Consider the following 21407-nt stretch of genomic DNA (forward strand, 5'->3'; position numbering starts at 1 on the left):
CGGATGAAGATATATATGGGAGCTATATCTAAATTTGATCCGATTCTCACCAATTTCAATAGGGTTCGTCCTTGGGCCAAAAAAATATTGTTTGGAAAATTTCGTCTCAATCGGATAATAAATGCGACCTGCATTTTGTTCACAAGAATACATGGACAGACGGACGGACGGACGGACAGACGGACTGACATGCATAAATCGACTCAGAAAGTGATTCTATGAAGGTTCTCAAAAGTAACTATGGGTCTATCTCGTTTCCTTCTCCATGTTACAAACAAATGCACAAAGACATAATACCCTTACCACTATGTGGGGTAGGGTATAAATATTCAAATGTACCAGGGTTGACTTAAATGATATACTCCCTTTGCTCAAATTCAGTTTTTTTGCAAAAATTTGTAGGATGTATGTAGGATGAGGAGTGACCCAATGTTGTTCATCTACATATTGGATCGTAGTTTAGTAAAAACGATACCAAGTAACCAAGAAAATTGTATGTGCGGTATCGGTATATATTCGATATATATTCGGTACTTTGATGATTTTAGCGACATTATTCACCGGAATTGTTTCAAATTTGGATACCAGAGCCATGACAGAAAGTTATCTGTACAGGTTCACGTTTTGGTATAGTCCCCATACAATGGTACCTCCCTATATTCGGTATTTTGATGTTTTTAGCTACATTATTCACCGATTTTTTTCAAGTTTCGCATGCAGGTCCACGTTGTCGTTTAGACCCTATTATGAAGGCTACATTCGGTATTTTTAGGATTTTAACAAAATTTTTTACGGATTTATTTATTTATTTTTTTTTTTTTTTTGGAAATTGGTCAAATTCGTTGCAAATGGTAGAGGGTATTCGAAGATCGGTCCTGTCGAACTTACAGCTATTTTACTTGTTTTCACTTGGTTTGTGACATAAATCAACAAAACAGGATATTGGGGTTTTGAAGGACTGTATGTAGGTTTTTTTTTTTTTTAAATTTTACACTTCTTAAATAATGAGCGATATTTATAAGACCTCATTTTCCTACCACAACATATTTTTAATGTTGTCAATATGTTAGTTTTTAAGTTCAGTCAATCAACAATTTTCACACTCGTCTTTCTGCCGGTGCATTCAAATGTGATATCTTCAAAACGCACTCACACACACACCGCCTCCATTCTTGGTTGATATGCTGGACACAGTGTGTAGTCGGTTGTAGAATAAATAACAACTAAAAGCTAAAACTAAAACAAAAAATTGGTTACTGTCAAATTTCCGACACATCCTGGCAGACTATACCCTCTGCAACAACCAAAGAACTTCAAAAACTTCCAACAAAAAAGGACATTTTTTTTTGCTTCCAAGTCGTAAAGCATTTTGCCAACTAGCCATTGTCGTTTTCATGTTCAATTCTATTCTCCTCCTACTCTTCTTGTATTTTTTGTGCGAAAATATCGTTGTGCACGCCACCTCCACCAACTGCATAAACCCCGCTGACTACATTTGGTCTTGAATATTCAATTGAAACAAAACAAAAACAAAGGACATTTCTGGCAACAAACACAAAACAACATTTCAAAAAATTCCAGTTTCTATATCAAATCCGTTCCTTTTTTGTCTTTGTTGCTGTTGTTGTTTGGCATTAGTCTGTTTTTGTTTTGTATTGTGCCACCAGTGCAGTACACATATCTCCTAACTAGCCTAGTGGGTCGAAGTGTCTGTCAACTACAATGGCCACATCTAATGTAAAAATATATATATCACAGCAGCAAAAAAACGAGAACTCAGATCGAGTGTGTCCATACCGGTGAAATATTTTATATGTTGAACGATGCTTTCGCTTATGGTCATATTGCATATGGACGAGTGCATGGATGTTAGGTTTGGGTATGTATGTGGTTCTACAAGTTCTGCAGTATTGGTTGCAAATAGTGCAATGTTATTGGGATTTTGAAATAGGACAATTTTAATTCCTATTTACTATAAAATTGGGATTAATATAAATTCTCCCTATGAACATTTAAGATAAAATCCAGTGAAAATAATTGTCATAGTCAGTCTTCAAAAAAGTCGGAACAACTCCTTGACCATGATGCTATAGCGGTGCCCGAGCATAATTCTTGTAACTTAAAAAAGGATTAAAGGAGCATGTTCCTACATATTAATGAAGAAAATCCCAATTTCATGATTTTCTTGTTAATATCTTCGGAACTCTACAAGAGATATCAGCACATTTGACACTATTTTAGAAGGGCAAAAGTATAAGAAATAATAATAATAATATGTGGATCTTAATACCCTATAATTGATCCCTTTTAGATGTTTTCCATAAGTAATATAATAAGTTTTGTACATATCAGTTTTGTTGAACCAGATAAAACCCGGGTTTTGTGTCTGAACTTTCAGCTCGAATAATCGGATGTTTCCCCCACGAAAAAAAAAACACTTTACCGTTATTAAGTTAGAAAAAGTAAGCTAAGGCTATAGTCGTGCGGGGCCGACCATGTGATACCCTACAACACTACAATATGTTAGAAGCCCCCTTATGTCCAAATCCATTTTGGAATATTTCGCTTTTGAAATTATGTAATGGAACACTGGCCAGATATTACCCTTAGCGGTTTGACCAGGGACATTTTCCCAATATTTGCGCACTCCATCGTGCTGTTAGTTGTTGTGGTCCATTTTACAGCTACATATACCAATGGTTATCCAAAATGCTAGAATTCTTCCCTGTTCTTAACTGTCTTCAGTTGTGTGAGCAGGAATTTTTTTCTGTTTTTGGTTCATTTGAACCCCTAAATATTTTGCGATCAACTCCAATAGCAAGAGGCCCATCTGTATCACCAAATTTAAACTCATCTATATGATTTGCTTGTCTAAGATATTTGGCTTTATTCATCAACGAAATCAGCATAAAAAGCCAGAAGTTGTATGAAATGTTGGTTTTTTTACACACAAAAGTAGTGGTCCATTCTACCCGCTATCCTTAACTCGAACTTCATGCGAGATTTCCATTGGATTCGATTTGTTAACTTTATAACGGCTGCAAAATCAGGAACATTTTTAGTTGTTGGTCCATTTCAACCCTTAAATATATTGCGGACATCTTTGAAAACAATAGGCCTAGCCATTCTGAGCCTAACCCTATCTTTTTTCGGGAGGATAATTGCAATCTGTTATAATAACCCCAACCTGTGTTATAAAATGAAAAAATATTACAAAATACTGCAAAATCTATATTAACATCATTATAGACAACTTTTTATGCGATTTTTTTAGATTTTATACTTTTATGTTAAGAGGGCATTATGAATTGACAAAATTTGTCGAAATCGGTTTAGCCAATCTTGAGATATAAGCATTCTAGCTAAAATCTCCCTCCTGTCTATATATACATTGTATATATTCGTTATATACATCCGATATATTTAATATCGGCATCTACGTAACGGTTAGAGTTGATCTGTTCGTATATTTGTGATTTCGCCGGGATTAAAAATATTCGCGGTTTAATAGAAAATTTGAAATTTATATAACACAAATGTTATTTTCACAAATGGTCTATTTCACCCAATAAATATTATCCGATAACCATCAAAATTGGAAGGCTTCTGCCCAGCCCTAAGCTCTAGCCTCATGCTAACTTCCGCTTTGATTGGTCTATAATTGCGACCTGTAGAGAAGCTGCAAAATCATGAAATTTTTCTGTTTTTGGTCCATTTCAACCCCTAAATATTATGCGATCAACTTTAAAAGCAATAGGGTTCTATCCTGGCCCTACCCCCACCTCTATTCCAAATTTCGTGAATATCCGGCCATAATTGCAAATTAACATGGACAGACGGACATACATAGCTAGATCGACTCAGCTCGGCGAGATAGGAAGAACCATATATACTTTCCTATGTAGGAAACCAATATTTCGAGGTGTTAAATAATTTTTGGCCCAATCAAACTTATAATACCCCCAACACATAGTGTTGTAGGGTATAAATACATGCCCTATAATATTTTGAACATAAAACTACTTTGTGGAAATTATGACTGATTTTTTGTTTTCGACAAGTATGGACCGAAAAAAAACGCCGACTATCCCCATAATTGTAATGGGAATTAAGGCCATGGGGGTCATGACACAGCACCGTTAACACCTACCCACATTCGAAATGACAACTTCCAAGCATTGATCCATTAGTATTGAAGAACTCTTTAAGTCCATCCATTCCTTCATTACATCAATCATTTACCATTGCAATACCCAGACCATGTACTGTACTAAGTCCAGCGGTGACTTCACTGACTGCATGTATGTGTACAGTATGAATACACATATCCATCCTGTAGATACAATGTTTAAAGCTGTGATATATCACATAATGGTTTGTTTGGGACATGTGTCAACCTAGACTATTGTTGTCTCTGGATATCTCTTTGTCAGTGTATTTATCTTTTTGCGTCTGGTTTACAAAAAACAAACATTGTATGTATGTATGTATGTATATGGGTGTGTGAATGTTGCGTGAGCCTCGATGCTTTTTTGCTGTTTGTTTGTTTACCGAGTTTTTGTTTCTAGTCCCAGTTATTTTTTTTTAAGTTTTTCTTCTGTTTTTTTTTTGTTTGCCAACAATCGTTTTTCTGCACTTTCCATTGCGTTAGCTAGATTTAAAGACAAATTTCGGTGATATTGGAATCAAGGGGTTTAGAAACGTTTTATATATATGTGTGTGTGCATTGTGTGATTTATTTGTCTTTTTTTAGTGTTAGATCTTGGTGAACTATGTATATTGATTTTTAGTAAATGTATCATGCGAATTTTTATGGGATTTGAAATGATAAGAAAAGCCGATGCACAAGCTTCATAGGGGATTTCAAGAACTGCGCGTACGATTTTTAACGCAATCCCATCATTCGTCTTTTAAGTGGACCAATTTGGTCCATTTTCGCAGCTGACCTTATATGAACAACGGGTATTTCTGCTACCCATATTGGACTTTTTATACCCTACAACACTATGTGTTGGGGGTATTATAAGTTTGATTGGGCCAAAAATTATGCAACACCACGAAATATTGGTTTCCCACATAGGAAAGTATATGTGGATCTTCCTAGCTCGCCGAGCTGAGTCGATCTAGTTATGTATGTCCATCCGACCGTCCGTCCGTCTGTACATGTTAATTTGTAATCACTCTACAGGTCGCAATTATGGCCCGATCCTCACAAAATTGAAAATGGAGGTGGGGTTAAGGTCTGAATAAAACCCTATTTCTTTTGGAGATGATCGCATAATATTTAGGGTTGAAATGGACCAAAAACTAAAAAAAATCTTGATTTTACAGTTGCTCTACATGTCACAATTATGGACCAATCGACGCGGAAGTTAGCATGGGGCTAGAGCTTCGGGCTGGGCAGAAGCTTTCCAATTTTGATGGTCATTGGGTAATATTTAGTTGGTGAAATAGACCACAACATTTGTGTTTAATAAAAATCACATTTTCCATTAAACCGCGAATATTTTTAATATCGGCGAAATCACAAATAGACGAACAGGTCAATTCTGACCGTTACGTAGACGCCGATATTAAATATATTGGATATATATAGTGAAATCGGAGCGAAAATATCTCGATTTGGCATTCTTGTTTCCGAGAAGGGCTACATCCAAAAATGATTGTTCTCATTAAGTACCAGCCACTTAATATCCTTACTTCTAATGCGATTTGGAGTTATGTTATTTATTCAAAACTTGCGATTTATTGCAAACTTTATAAAAAAAAATTTTAAATTTATTTATGTTATTTATTTCTAAGAATTTTACAATTCAATATATAAATCTCCAAATTGTTTGCCATAAAATTTTAAACCGTTTTTTCTTTTTCTTTTCTCTCTTTACATTATTATTTTTATCGACAGCTTTGCTGCAAATAAATCACCCATAAACAGTCTCACAGCACATAATCGATTTGATTGTACAGAATTTTATACAAATGCAGTTAGCAGTGGAGGCAGCAGCAGTGGAGGCTACAACGGCGGAACTAGTGCAACAGCAACTGAATCGCCTACATTAGCTCAACGTTTGGAAAAATTTCGCATTAAACGGCAACGACAGCAACAAAACATCGATGAAAGCTTATCACCAAATTCGACGTCAGTTTATTGCGGCAATAAAACAGCATTCGCAGAAAATTTAACGCCGCCATCATCATCATCACCGCCACAGCCACCGCCACTAAAATCCGATCAACGGGAGGGTGTATTTGCACGAACAACAGCAGCACCCGGGTATTTATCAGCTGAGCAAACACTCAAATTAAATAACCCCGACAATCAAGCGGAGCGTGTCGACCCCAAACGAGATACGAGTGTTGCTGGACAAAGGCAACAACAACAACAACAACTATTATTGCAGCAGCAAAACTTTACGAATTTGAATGGCAAATCGTTCGAACGACAATTGCCCTATATTCCGTTAGACCCCCAAGAATACTACAGCTACTCCCAAACACAACCAGAGTTCCTAAATACCAATAAAAACAAAAGCAACAACTGCAATTTCAACGAAAAGAGTGATTTTATTGAATGCCAAACAGAGAAGGAGGAAGTGCCAAACAACGGCTGGCAAGAGGATAGCAACGCCAAAGTTAAACGTGTCATAGTTCGACGACGTATTGTAAAAGCTACATCCAAATCATCGACATCATCCAAATCGCGGACACGCAGTTTGTCACCAGAAATCGTTTCACATAATACTAAAGCATCATCGTCATCCTCCTCGGCTTCTTCCGCCAAAGAAAAACGCTCTTGGTGGTCCTTCTATTGGAATTTTAAATCACTAGCACCACCGCCACCGCCGCCGCCAGCAGCGTCATCATCAACTTGCAATAAAAATGCAGAGTTAGCCAGCATTCAATCTACTACCAAAACGAAAACTTTAAACATTCCTAAACCAAATAAAGATCTTCATCAGCTGCATCCCGAGCATCGTCAGCCAAACGAAAATTTCATCATGGGCATGTTAAGGACTATGAAATTGAAGGAGCGCCTAGCCATAAGTCTGGGCGCCACCCTCATTTTGTTAACGCTTCTCCTGGTGGTCGATGTCCAAATGGATTTCGGGGTAACGAACCGGCATTTGTTGCCAGCCCAGCAGACCATACATCAGCGGGTACGCTATGCCGACGATGGTAGTTTTATGAGAGATATCAAACGAAAGTTCCTGCAAAAAAGGTGAGTTGGAAAATGGATATTATTTGATTTTTACATTTGTGATAGTAGTTTTTGAATAGAGAAGACGATAAAAATGCTAGAAATAAAAACAAAGATTGCGGAGAGAAAAAAATAAGACACACACATGCTTAGAAAACCATGTGGTGTAAGGCACTTATATTTCAGGAAAATTAGAGAAACATGAAGGCCACTCATTACCCACCAAAAATATTCATTGCAAATCGGCTTACAAACTCATAATTTCAACAAGGGCATGAAGCAAAAAATAAATTGTTATTTTGTGGCCACTGAAAATCGATAAATAAATATTTTGTTCAATGGACTTTTAGTTTCCAAAGTCGATGTAGAAGTAGTTAATTATTCAATCTTTAGTGGACCCAAAATAACTACTTATTTCATGAGACATAACATTGTTGCATGTTGGCATATATTTCAATGTTGGATAGAAGACGCTTACCGCTGCCAATTTCTAACCAATTCTTCCGTTATCTTGATAGCAAGAAAATTTCAAAAAGAACACCTTCTGCAACTCATCATCATCATGCTCCCAGAAGGAAAGACTTGATCCCCTTCTCACCGCACACGGCGACTTTTAGGGGTCGCAAGAGTCAATCGTCTCGTTCTGCTTCAAGTGCATGCATCAAGTCGTGGAAAAAAGAGAACACAAACCGCTGTTGCATAGAACATCAAACGAACAGCAATTAATGACACTTGAATTAATTAAATGTTTACTACTTAAACAAAATGCTGCCATTTAAGATGCTTGGCCACTTAGTGGAACGCCGACACTTTTGTATACACCGGAAAAAAACATCAAGAAATGGATTTAGTTAAATGGTAGCAGTTTCGAAAAACCTCAAAAAAGCTTCATTGCATTGGAAAAATGTTCTTCGATTGTAACGAAATGAACTAAATGAACTAAATATAAATAATAAATTTTGTTATTATTGTACAGCAGGTCTTCAATGCCTTAAAACCCTCCCACAGGCCGTCTATAGATGAATATTTTCTACAGGTATTTTTATAAATGATGGACCTGCAGTAGGTTTTCTAGACATAGAAGACGTTTCACAGTTGTTCCACACATAGAAGACCTTCCACTTGACTTCCACTGGACAGTTTGAAGGCCTTCTTTACCAAGAGTACCTTTGATGCAAGCCCTTCCACACGTCTTTCACAAACTGGAGACCTCTCACATATCTTCTAAATATAAAATACCTCTTACATGTCTTCTACGCAAGGGCGACCATGTGTGGTCTTCTACCTTTTCCCAGGATCTCTTTGCCAAAAATCCCGACGATAGGTCTTCTTGAAATAGAACCCCTTCCACTTGTCGTTTGCAAACGTTTTTCTTCCACACATAGCCCTCATTTCACACATTAGACTTTCGAACGCTTGATACCTCCTAAATAGCTTCTACACATAACAGACCGTCTACCGATCATCTGAACCATCAACATTTCTTTACGAATATAATATCTTCCATGAGTTTTTACACACATAAGACCTTTTGTCCACATAGAATATCCTCCACAATTTATCTATATAGAGAATACCTTCCACAACTTTTTCACATATGAAAAAATCAACATTTTTTTCTCAGAATATCCCTAAAATTTTTTTAAAAAAAGTCTACGGCCCGTTTTCTGAATGCCCTTTAAACTATTATGAAAAAAAATCCACGATTTTATCCCAGGAAGTCCTGAAAACCTTTGAAAAATATTTATTAAATATCCACGATTTTTGGAATAAAAAATATTAAAACAAGAAATCCTTGGAAAATATTCTGAAGAATATTTTAAAGAAGTATCTGATTTTGGTCAAGGATTCCGTATTTGTTTTAAATTCATGATTAAATTATTTTCAAATGTTCACTATTTCGGACCGGAAAGTTCTGAAAAAATGTCCTTGAAGAAAATCCACGACTTTTGACCAGAAAGTCTTAAAAAAATATTTTTAATAAATCCGTCCAAGAAGCCTTTAAAACATAGTTTAAAAATATCCAAAAATATTCAAGAAAAACAGTTTTAGAAAATTTCCAATTGTTGGTCAGGAAGTGCTTGAAAAACGTATTTAAAAAATCCACTACTCTTAGCCACGATGTCTTTGAAAATATATATTTAAAAATCCAAAAAATACTGAAAAATATTATTTTCAAATAATTACGATTTTACACAGAAAAGTCCTGGAAAAATGTCTTTAAAGAAAATTCAGGATTCTTTTTTAGAAAATTGTTGATAAATATTTAAAACTAAGTATTCGTAAAAATCCAAGATTCGTGGCCAAGGAAGATCTTTGAAAATGTTCTGAAAAATATTTTAAAAAAGTATTTGATTTTGGTCAGGGAGTCCGTAAATGTTTTTAATTCATGATTGAATCAAAATGATTTTGGTCAGGGAGTCCGTAAATGTTTTAAATTCATGATTAAATTACTTTCAAAAATTCACGATTTTAAACAGAAAATCTGGGAAAAATTTCCTTAAAAAAAATCCTCGATTCGAATCCAAGGAAGTCTTTGGAAAGTATTCTGAAAAATATATTAAAGTAATGTGAAATATATGTTAAAGAAATATCCGACTATGGAAAAGAAATTCGTATTTTTATTAAATTAATGAATCCAAACCAGTAAGCTTTTGAAAATCTTTAACAAAATCACGACTCGGGCTCAGATGTCCTTAAAACTATTTAAAAATATTCACGAAAAAATATTCCTGATAAAGAATCAGGAAATCTTTGAAGAATATTTAAAAAAATGTGCTATTCTATCCTAGGAAAATCATCACATCTTAACCACGATATCTTGAAAATATATATAAAAATCCAAGACTTCCCTAAAAAAATATTTATAAAAGTTCACGATTTTGGACAGTAAAGTCCTTGAAAAATGTCTTTAAAGAAAATCCACGATTTTTGGCCAGAGAATCCTTGATGAATATTGAAAATACTCCTTAAAGTCTATGATTCATGACCAAGAAGTCCTAGGAAAATATTCTGAAAAATATTTTAAAGAAGTATCTGATTTTTGTCAAGGATTCCGTATTTGTTTTAAATTCCTGATTAAATAATTGCCAAATATTAACTATTTCGGGCCGGAAAGTCCTGGAAAAATGTTCTTCCACGATTTTTAGCCAGTAAAAAATCCACGATTCGAAGCCAAGGAAATCTTTGGAAAATATTCTGAAAAATATGTCAAAGAAATACCCAATTTTGGACAAGAAATTCGTATTTAAATTAAATGCATGACCCCTGGACAGGAAGTTCTTGAATATTCTAAAAAATACACCTTTATCAACCAGAAAGTCTTTGATATTAAAAAAAATACTATTTTTGCCTATGAAGTCCTTTCAAAATATCTTAGCCACGATATCCTTGAAAAATATCTATAAAAATCCAAGAAATTCCCTGAAACACTGTTTTCAAATGTCCACGATTTTGAACACGATTTTTGACCAGGAAATTCTTAATAAATATTTAAAGCCAAATATTCATAAAAATCATCGATTCATGGCTAAGGAAGTACTTAGAAGTCCGTATTTGTTTTAAATGCATGATTCCAGGCCAATAAGCACAATAAGATTTTGATAATAAATAAAAATATACGACTCGGGCAGGATATCCCTGAAAAATATTCTAAAAAATGCACGATCCTTGGACAGGAAGTCTTTGAATAATATTTTAAAAAGTTCTTCCAAGAACATCTTAACCACGATATGTTGAAAAATATATTTAAAAATTAAAAAAAAAAGAAAACTAAAAAGAATATTTTTAAAAGATCGCGATTTTGGACAGTAAAGTCTTTAATAAAAATCCTGCTGAAAAATATTCTGCAAAATACACGATTCCTGACCAGGAAGTCCTTGAAGAATTTTATTTAAAAATGTGTGGAATTTCTTCCAATAATAATAATAATTCTAATATTTTCACGATTCTTGGCTAGGAAATCTTTGAAACAAACTAAAAAGGACACGATCCTAGCCCAGAAAAAAAACGATTTTTATTCAGAAATTCCCTGAAAAATATTTTTAAAAAGTTCGCGATATTTGCCTTTGAGAAATATTTTTAAAAAATTCACAATTCTTGGCCTTACAACAATTAAAAAAGTCTAACGCAATAGGCTTAATTTTTTTAATATTCCCGATTCATGGCCCGGAAGAACTTGAAAAATATTTTTTTTCGAACAGTGTTGGATTGTTTGTTCGGGATACCATAGTATTTTGTTGTTGCAAAATGGTCAGGCTTAATATCTTTATTGTTGTTTTTATAAAAACAACGTTTAGTTATTGGAGAACGATGGCCATTTTGCAACAACAAAATACCATGGTATCCCGAACAAACAAGCCAACACTGTTCTATTAATAGACAAGGCACGGTAGACGAAGGGGTTTTTGTTGTAACAGACAAAACCAACTTACATGGTTATGCTACTTCGTTCAGATAGAACGAAAGCATAACAAGTAGAGAAAGATGTAAATGTTTATAAGTGCGGTTGTAAGATTTAGAAAATTTTCCAAAAGAATTTTAGTTTAATTAAATTCTTTGAATCCTCTTCTATTGAGCTTACGATCTAGTCACTTGGGTAAAAAATATTTTTTGTCATAGAAGTTATTTTTAAAATAACTTCTGGTGAGAATATCCCAGACAAAAAACAAGGGAACTGATTAGGATTGGTGTCTCTCTTCGAAACCTAGGTATATCCTACCATTACCATCGTTCTCCACTAGTAAACAAACGTTGTTTTTAAAAAAACGACAATAAAGGGATTTTTTTTCTCAAAAATCCGCGAATGTTTACCCTTAATAAATATTTTTGTCCTTAAAAATATTTCAATAACTCTTGGCTGGAAATCCTTAAAAATATCTATTTTTTAATCTACGAAAACATTTTAAAATGCCCACAATTCTAGTTCAGGACATTTTGGGTTTGGTGACTGAAGGAATAACCGTATAGCCCTCTTCCCGAACACGGAAAGAAAATTTCTACATTATTTTGAAATATTTCCAGTCAATGAACTCTTTTCTCTGGGCCTAAAATATTATACTGTATTTGCTAACAATAACTAGGCTTTGTTCTGCAACGATTTTTACATCCTTCCGGTGCACTTATTTTCTTTTTTCTAAATTAAAAACAAAAAAGTAATAACTTCCATTTGTTCTGTGTACAAATAACTCATTTTTTTGTTGCCTTATCTCAGCTGTGACTCGCACATGTGGCAATTACGTTTAGTTGCTGTCTGCAAAATCGACTAGTCTTCGCCGCTACGATTTAAGTAATTCTCTCAACAATTTACTTGTAAAAAACCCACATGAGACCGATGGCAGTGTAAGTCGATCAACACATTCATGTTTGTGCGCATAAAACGATGAAGCATATGTCTGTCTGTCTGTCCGTACGAACGCCATACTCTGCTGTTAACTGGCGAGTAATTTACTTGACTTCCTATGTTGCTTTGATTTTCGTTACTTTAAACGAGTTCTTGATGTAAGTCTTCCGATGTTTACGCCATTTTGATGTTATAAAAAAATAGAATTTCCGTAACCGCATTGAAGACACAGAAGACCCTTTAATTTTTTTCCTTTTCTTCCATTCTTATTTTTTGTTTACAAACTTAACATATGAACTGCAGGAGTATTCATGTCGTCTTCTTGGCTAGCTAGCTAGCTGCTAGGTTCGGATATTAAGCTGTTACTGTAAAATATGCTGTTATCCTTCATACGTAACGTGCCATGCGTGATTATAAGCCTGTTGGCTGGCTGGCATGTGATATGATTTGGATACTGCAGGTAACGTTGTTGATGGTCTCGTTGCCGTTTTAGCCACCATGTATTTTAACGTGCTGCCAATACAAATTTCCTGGCACTGTCGTTTAATTTCTTGTTGTTGTTGTTGTTTTATTTTTGTCTTGCTGACTGTAACGTAGGGTTCTTTATGGGATTTCCTTGACTTTTTCTCATCCTCTATTCATTTTTTGTGGATTTAATTTTTTGTTTGCTTCAAGTTGCGGGTCTTTGCTTTAAGTTGCGTATCATCAACATAAGCTCGACGCTTCTTTGGATGATTGTTGTTGTTATTACGAGTAATTGAGGCCAGACAGTAGCGCAGCAGCAGTTCACATTTACGGTAAAAGAAAGCAAAAAAAAAAATATTCTGGAAGTTGACACTCAAACACAGGACACAAAACCCCCACCCACCCACTGGGTATCCATTGAAATATTCGAAATGAATACCTACTTGGAATGCCATTAAGATTGTGATTAGCATTAAGGCATGCGAAATTGTAATGAATGTCATTATAATTGGATATTTTACATGACTTTTATAATTTTAATTTATTCTCTTGTATGATGATGATGATAAAAGGGAATAAATTTTTTATATACATTGTTTATGAATTCCCAGGAAAAGTGGAGGCTATATGAGCCGAGTAACGCATTATATCGTATTCCAAGCAAAACATGGGTTATTCCTTGCACTTTTCTGGGGCAAAGTAACTTAATTTACTCCTTACCAAATAATGAGTTATCGTGACTTATTTAAGAGAAATCAAAGAGGGCGTTCGATTTGGTCGATGTTCTGCACATCGTAATATTTTTATTATTTCTTGGCAAGTTGCGCAAATGAATATATTTGCTTTTGTTGCAAACTCCAATATTTAGCTCAATTGGGCAGAGTGTTGGTGTTTCCTCCACCAAAAATAAAATGGATAACTTTTATGTGAGCACAATTGGCGATTTTTTTAAACTTCAATATTCCTGCCAGTGAGAAGTCTGCGAACCCTCCCTATAAACCGTAAAAATAAAAAAATCATAATAATCATATATAAAGCGAACGAAGAGCACGAATAAGTTCAATATTTGTATCAAATTTAGTTCAAGTACAAAAAATGTCGTTCCATTACTTCTGGCATCTTCCCCTAATATCTTGAATAAAAACTTTGAGATTAATATCCGAATTCCCCGCCAAAACTTAAACTAATCCTAATAATTTCACCGAAAATTGTTGAAGCATGATAGTGCGGTACATACAAATTTTATAAAAAATAATAAAAAAATAAATAAATTTTATTGAATCAAAGCAAAAATTTCGGAAATAGCATCAAATTTTTGAATAAGTTTAGATTTGTTCGAATTGGTTACCTTTGGCATGAATTATGGCTTTCAAACGGCCATTGAAACTTATTAACTTAACTTATTTTTTTTATATCAAAATTGCTGGTTTCAAAATTACCGATTTTTTCGGTAACTCAAAAAATGAGCTAGAGAATCCCACTACTGACTCGCATATAAGCCCGGAAGGTATTCGTGTTGATTCAAACTGCGAACATCACAACATTTTTATCAAAAGAATGATAAGTCTTCTTAGAAAGAGAAAAGAAAATCACAATTTTTCTGGTACCTCTCAAAAAATATATATATATTTTTGGAAATACCATCGAATATTTGAGCATCTTATGTCTATCGAAATTTGGTTAAATATTGTGTATATGTGGATTTGGTTAAATATTGTGGAAATATTCATCAGGAGGTTTTGCACCTAAAATCGTGGAATGCTGAATTTGTTTAAAAATGCTATTAATTTACTTCTTGGAGAATTTGGGATTTCCTGACAAAAAATGACATGCTGACCACATATTATGGATTTCTTACAGCTATTCTGTAAGGACTTCAAGACAAGCAATATAGATTTTTAAGGATATTTTTAAGGAAATTCTAGCCAATAATCATGGATTTAAAAAATGTTATTGTTTTTTTTTAAAGACTCCCTGGCCAAGAACGATGGATTTTTTAAAAATATTTCCTTGGAATTCAAGTTGTTATGGCCAAGATTTTTTTTAAATTACTGTTCATGGATTTTTTAGTCAAGAACCAAAGATTTTTTTAAATCTTTATCAAGGACATTCTTCTTTTTTAAATATATTTCAAGGACAGGTCAAGAGTCCTGTTCTTTTTTAAATTACTGTTTAAGGATTTTTTAGAAACATTAATCATTACCATCGTTCTCCACTAATAAACAAACGTTGTTTTTATAAAAACAACAATAAAGAGATAAAGCCTGACCATTTTGCAACAACAAAATACTATGGTATCCCGAACAAACAAGCCACACTGTTCTATTAATAGACAAGGCACGGTCGACGAAGGGGTTTTTGTTGTAACAGACAAAACCAACTTACATGGTTATGCTACTTCGTTCAGGTTGAACAAAAGCATAACAAGTGGAGAAAGATCTAAATGTTTATAAGTGCGGTTGTAAGATTTAGAAGACTTTCCAAAAGAATTTTAGTTTTATTTAATTCTTTGGTTCCTCATCTATTGAGCTTACGATCTCGTCACTTGGTAAAAAATGTTTTTTGTCATAGAAGTTATTTTTAAAATAACTTCTGGGGAGAATATCCCAGACAAAAAACAAGGGAACTTATGAGGATTGGCGGCTCTTTCCGAAACCTAGGTATTCCCTGCCTTACCCCCTGGTAAACATTACAATCGTTCTCCACTAATAAACAAACGTTGTTTTTATAAAAACAACAATAAAGGGATAAAGCCTGAACATTTTGCAACAACAAAATACTACGGTATCCCGAACAAACAAGCCACACTGTTCTAGAATTTTTTTTTTTTAATTATTGTTCGTGGAATTTTAACCTAAGAACCAACGATTTTTTAAAAATTATTTTCAAGGAATTCTTTCTTGTTGTAACAAAATAGTCAGGATTAATCCAATTATTGTTGTTTTTTATGAAAATAATTTTTGTTTATTAGTGAAGAAAGATGGTAATGTTTACCAGAATTTTTTCTTTTTAAAATATTTTTCAAGAACTGACCAAAAATAGTATATTTTTCGGATTTCGTGCTCAAGAATATAGTGTTTTTATACCCCTATTTCCCACATATGAAAGTATATATGGATCTTCCTATCTCGCCGAGCTGAGTCGATCTAGCTATGTATGTCCGTCCGTCCGTCTGTCTGTCTGTCCATGTTAATTTGTAAACACTCTACAGGTCGCAATTATAGTCCGATCCTCACGAAATTGAAAACGGATGTGGGGCTATGATTCAAATAGAACCCTATTTCTTTTGGAGATGATCGCATAATATTAAGGGTTTGAAATGGACCAAAAACTGAAAAAATTCCTGATTTTGCAGTTGCTCTACAGGTCGCAATTATGGACCAATCAAAGTTAGCATGGAGCTAGAGCTTAGGGCTGGGCAGAAGCCTTCCAATTTTGGTGGTCATCGGGTAATATTTAGTGGGTGAAATAGACCATAACATTTGTGTTATATGAAAGTCATATTTTCCATTAAACCGCGAAAATATTTAATCCCGACGAAATCACAAACAGATGAACAGGTCAATTCTGACCGTTATGTCGATGCCAATAGTTATATATCTGATATATATATATATATATAGCGAAATATATACAATGTGTATATACAAAGGAAGGGGATGTTAGCTATAATGCTTATATCTCAAGAATGGCTGGACCGATTTTGACAAATTTTGTCAATTCAGAATGCCCTCTTGGCATAAAAGTATAAAATCTAAAAAAAAAAACGCATAAAATATGTCAATAATGATGTTAATATAGGTTTTGTAGTATTTTGTGACATTTTTTAAATTTTTCATATTTTTTATCGCATGCGATTTTTTTAATTTGACTTATAATATTGAAGTGTATATTTTGTAATACTTTTTCACCTTACAACACAGGTTGGGGTTATTATATACAGATTGCAATTATCGTCCAATCCTCACGAAAATTTTTCATAAGTGCAGGGGTTGAAATAGACCAACAACTAAAAATGTTCTTGATTTTGCAGCCGTTATAAAGGTCACAAATAGAAATCAAAGGACACGAAATCTCGCATGAAGTTAGAGTTTAGGAGAGCGAGTAGAATGGACCACTACTTTTGTGTGAAAAAATACCAGAACTACTTACATGCGATATCCGAAACACACAAAATCGAACTTCTGGCTTTTTTATGCTGATTTCGTTGATGAATATAGCCAAATATCGTAGACAATCAAATCATATTGATGGGTCTAAATATGGGGATACAGAGGGGCCTCTTCCTTTTGGAGATGATCGCAAAATATTTAGTTCAAATGAAACAAAAACAGGAAAAAACTTCCTGATCACACAATTGAAGGATTTCTTATACAAAAATCTGGCCAGAATCGTGATCTTTCAATTTGTGTTAAAGACTCACAGACCAAGAAAAATCGATTTATTTTTTAAAGACTTTCTGCACAAGGATTGTGTATTTTATAAATGTATTTTCAAGGGCTTCCTGGCCAAGAATCGTGAATTTTTAAAAACATTTAAAATTGCGTCATTTTCAAGGCCACGATTTTGTTTAATTTGTTCAAGGGCTTCCTTGCCAAGAGACGTGATTTTTTTATACCCTACACCACAAGGTGGTCAGGGTATTATGTCTTTGTGCATTTTTTTGGAACAGGCAAAAGGAAACTTGATAGACCCATAGTTCCGTTTGATGATCTGCATAGAATCACATTCTGAGTCGATTTATGCATGTCCGTTCATCTGTCCATGTATTTTTGTAAACAAAATACAGGTCGCATTTATTGCCCGATCCAGATGAAATTTTGTACAAATCATTTGTTTGGCCCATGGACGAACCTTATTGAAATTGGAGATAATCGGTCAAAATTTAGATATAGCTCCCATATGTATCTTCGTCCGATTTGCCTTTTATTGTCCACCAAACGTCTAATATTTGCCCAAATTGAACTAGAAACTAGTATGTCAAATTTGGTGAAGATCGGTTGAGATATAGCTATAGCTCCCATATATACTGTTCATCCGATTTGTCATATTTGTTATCCACAGCCGTAATATGCACTCCGTAACAACAATATTCAGGGAAATATATCAAATACAGCTCAGAAATATCTTTGCCAAATTTTATCGAGATCGGTGCATCCGATTTCAAATTAATTGTGCACCAAATGGGCAATACAAATCCGAATTTAAAAGATACAAATGCTTCGACATATTTAGTCCTTTGAACTTTAAATTATAATTAAAATCATAGCGTGTATGATTGGATTCTCCCATAAAAACTTTTAATTGTTATGCGCAGCTCTACTAAATTAGCAAAGTGGTGTAGGGTATCATAAAGTCTGTCCCGCCCGACTTTAAGACTTTCTTTACTGGTTTTATAATAATTTAAGGATTTGATTGAAAAATGTTCATATATTAAGGACTTCTAATTTAATGTGGATTTTTTAATTATATTATTTTCTAGCCAAGAGTCATGGATTTTTATGAATGTTGCTAAGAATCGTGGATTAAAAAAACAAAAACTTTTAAAGAATTGGATTTTTAAATCTTCTTCTTCAGTGATTTCTTGCTACGAATAGTGGAATATTTTCCAAAGACTTTCTTAGATTATTCACTTATTTTTATTGTGTTTTTAATACTTTTTGTCGATTTTCTGGAAAAAGTTGGAAATAAAAATTCGTGATTTTTCAATATTTTTAAGATTTCCCTATATTTTCTCTGCCCACAAATGGTAAGTTTTTGCTAGGATTTCTTTTTAAAACAATAATTGATTTTCTAAACATTTTTTATTTATTATTTTTACAAAAACAAAATGTTGACTTGTTAATATCATGAATCTATTGTTTTTCAAGAACCTTGTGGGGAAAAGCTGTGAATTAACATTAAAAATATTTTTGCAAGGAATAACTTTCCAAAAAGCGTATTTTCGCGAATGTTCCTTGCATTTGGAAATAGTAGCGTCCATATCTTGTAGCCGCCTATTTTTATTAAAAAACTTCTATAGACAGAGGGTGAAAAATCTGTTGAGAAACCTGTTAAATACCTTCTAGATACTTTTATTATCATATTCAAATAATTACAGAAGAAATCAAATTTAACAGTATCGTTTTTAACGACATATAGCTCAGAAGGACAGCAAAATAATTCGATTTCTACCCGTTTTGGACCTGGAGCTTCAATTCAATATTTTTTTTTTTTTTTTTTTTTTTTTTGATATTGAACTGTTTCTATTTTCGCGGCTTAATGGTAAATATTAAAATCCGCAATAGAAATTTTAAATTTTTCAGTAAAAACCTTTTCTCGTTATAACCCTAACTTCCCGTTAACAATTTCATTTACCTTTTCCTCTCTCGACCGTAAACACCTGTGTGCTTTATCATCACATTAATTGCCTTAGTGCAGTTATTCCATTCGCCACAAGCAAATATTAATTTGGATTCTTATTCAATTAAAAATTCTTTGGAAGGCCCTCTATTCACTATTGATATTCTGGCGTTAACCACATTGCGGCCAAAGTACTAAGTTTAAAGCTTTGCATACAACGTCCTTTAGAATGCACCAAATCCATGGACATGGACACACACACACATACCTTACAGGTTGTGTGTGTGTGCGTGCCTGTTTGCAAAGGATCAAGGATAAACATAATTCATATGTTTTATGAAATAACAAAAGAGCAAACTTAACTAACAAACACCAACCACAAGGCAACTACACACATTGCAGAGTAGCAGCTAAGACAAGCTCCTCCTTCTTCTACTTCGTCTGCATCTCCTTCTTGGCTAATAGCAACATGAAAGGCCACTGAAATATATGACTTTATGTGTGTGTGTGCGCGCTATAGTGTTTGCCTTCTGCTGCCAAGCATGTCTGTTGCCTTTTACATTCTTTAGTGTTTAACAAAATATGCTTTAGAACGTACACACAGGCACACCCGGCTCCCAACTTAACATACCTCCAACTATACGCAAGGCAAAAATCAACCTGGTAGTATGTAGTGCTGCTCCATATTGGTCGGAGGAAAATATATGCACAATGTAAATAGATTTGAATTGTGTACTCTGACTTACAGTGTCGATAGCCACCAACACCACCAATAACTGCTACCACAACAGCAGCAGCAACAAAGACATCTAAGGCAAGTTTCAAAAGTAGCAAAAAGCCGGTTGTTTATGGTATACCTTTCATTAAAGCATTTGTTAGATATCGTCCACGCCGTCGTCGTCGTCGTCCCCATCATCATTGTGGAAGAGCATGACTAACAGGGTTAGAGTTTGATCCTTTGGCAATTTGTGTGTGAGTGTGTGTTAGTACACAAGAAAATCTACATATACAAACAACCAACCACACACGCACACACACTAGCACTTAGTCTTTGGGGCTTTGCTACAATTAGAGTTTAATATAATTTAACCTTTTGCTTTGGTCTTATGGTGGTCTTAGTCGTAGTTGGAGAACACACACACGCTCTCTGGCACAGGCAAATCCTTCTTTGTATTGTGGCACATTTCTTCAGTTTTATTGCCATGGAAGTCTTTTCTTTTTGTTCTGAAATGAAATTCTTTTTGAAAATTGAATTACGATTGCGGCGATACAGTGTTGAAGAAGGACACAAAATTGATTTTAATTTTTTTTAAATCCATATAAAATTTTGGAGAGTTATTTACGATTGTATTATATTGGTATTGGAAATTTACTATTTTGTAGTTCACGTTTAGGTATGAACGACACTTCCTAATTGACCAATTTTGTACATTACAATCCAATACACAACAGAAAAAACTGCAATTTGACATCTAGCTTCTTCACTAGGTAGAAACTCCAGTGCAATTTAAATATTTTAAAGGTATCAGACGCATTTCCTAACCAAATAAGCAAAAATTTAAAGGTTTTGCATGTTGGAAGCTACAAAACTCTTTCTGCAGGACATTGACCTAGCAAGAAATGTCATTTGAAAACTTGTCTGAAAATCTTCGGGCCGCCCCTCGGTGCTGCTGTACAATTATTTGCAATGTAAATACACTATTTTATATTCTAGATTTTAAAGGCTTCAGCAACTATTTCTAATCAAATTGACTATTAATTGGTATAATGAGTTCCTACTGAATGTACATTTGCTAAAAATATGCTCACTCATATTCGAGCGACATCGAAAAATTGAGTTTGCTCAATTTTGTTTCTGCTCCTAGGTACGTTTTGAAATCAGTGTTTCACTGAATAAGCTTCGTTCTTTGAAGAAATTTGAGCGTGTTGTTCGGAGTCTGGTAAAAATGATAAAAAATTAGTATTTCAGAATAAGCTAATTTAGTAAAAGATTTTGTTCAAGCGTCGTACTTCGTATCTTAAGCTAAAATACGAACAATATCGGCCTACTACTTTTGGTAT

The 21407-nt window shown here is 34.0% G+C and overlaps 1 protein-coding gene across 1 annotated transcript in view; it reads left to right on the forward strand.

Annotated features, from left to right (window-relative positions):
• Positions 1-21407, forward strand: part of LOC101899300 (uncharacterized) — a 506597-nt gene that overhangs the window by 348654 nt on the left and 136536 nt on the right. Inside the window, exon 6 of the mRNA XM_059131456.1 lies at positions 5906-7219. Coding sequence (XP_058987439.1) covers positions 5906-7219 — 1314 coding nt within the window. The remainder of the gene's footprint in view (positions 1-5905; positions 7220-21407) is intronic.

The sequence above is a fragment of the Musca domestica genome, unplaced genomic scaffold, assembly GCF_030504385.1.
Source record: "Musca domestica strain aabys unplaced genomic scaffold, Musca_domestica.polishedcontigs.V.1.1 89, whole genome shotgun sequence".
Lineage (NCBI taxonomy): Eukaryota > Metazoa > Arthropoda > Insecta > Diptera > Muscidae > Musca > Musca domestica.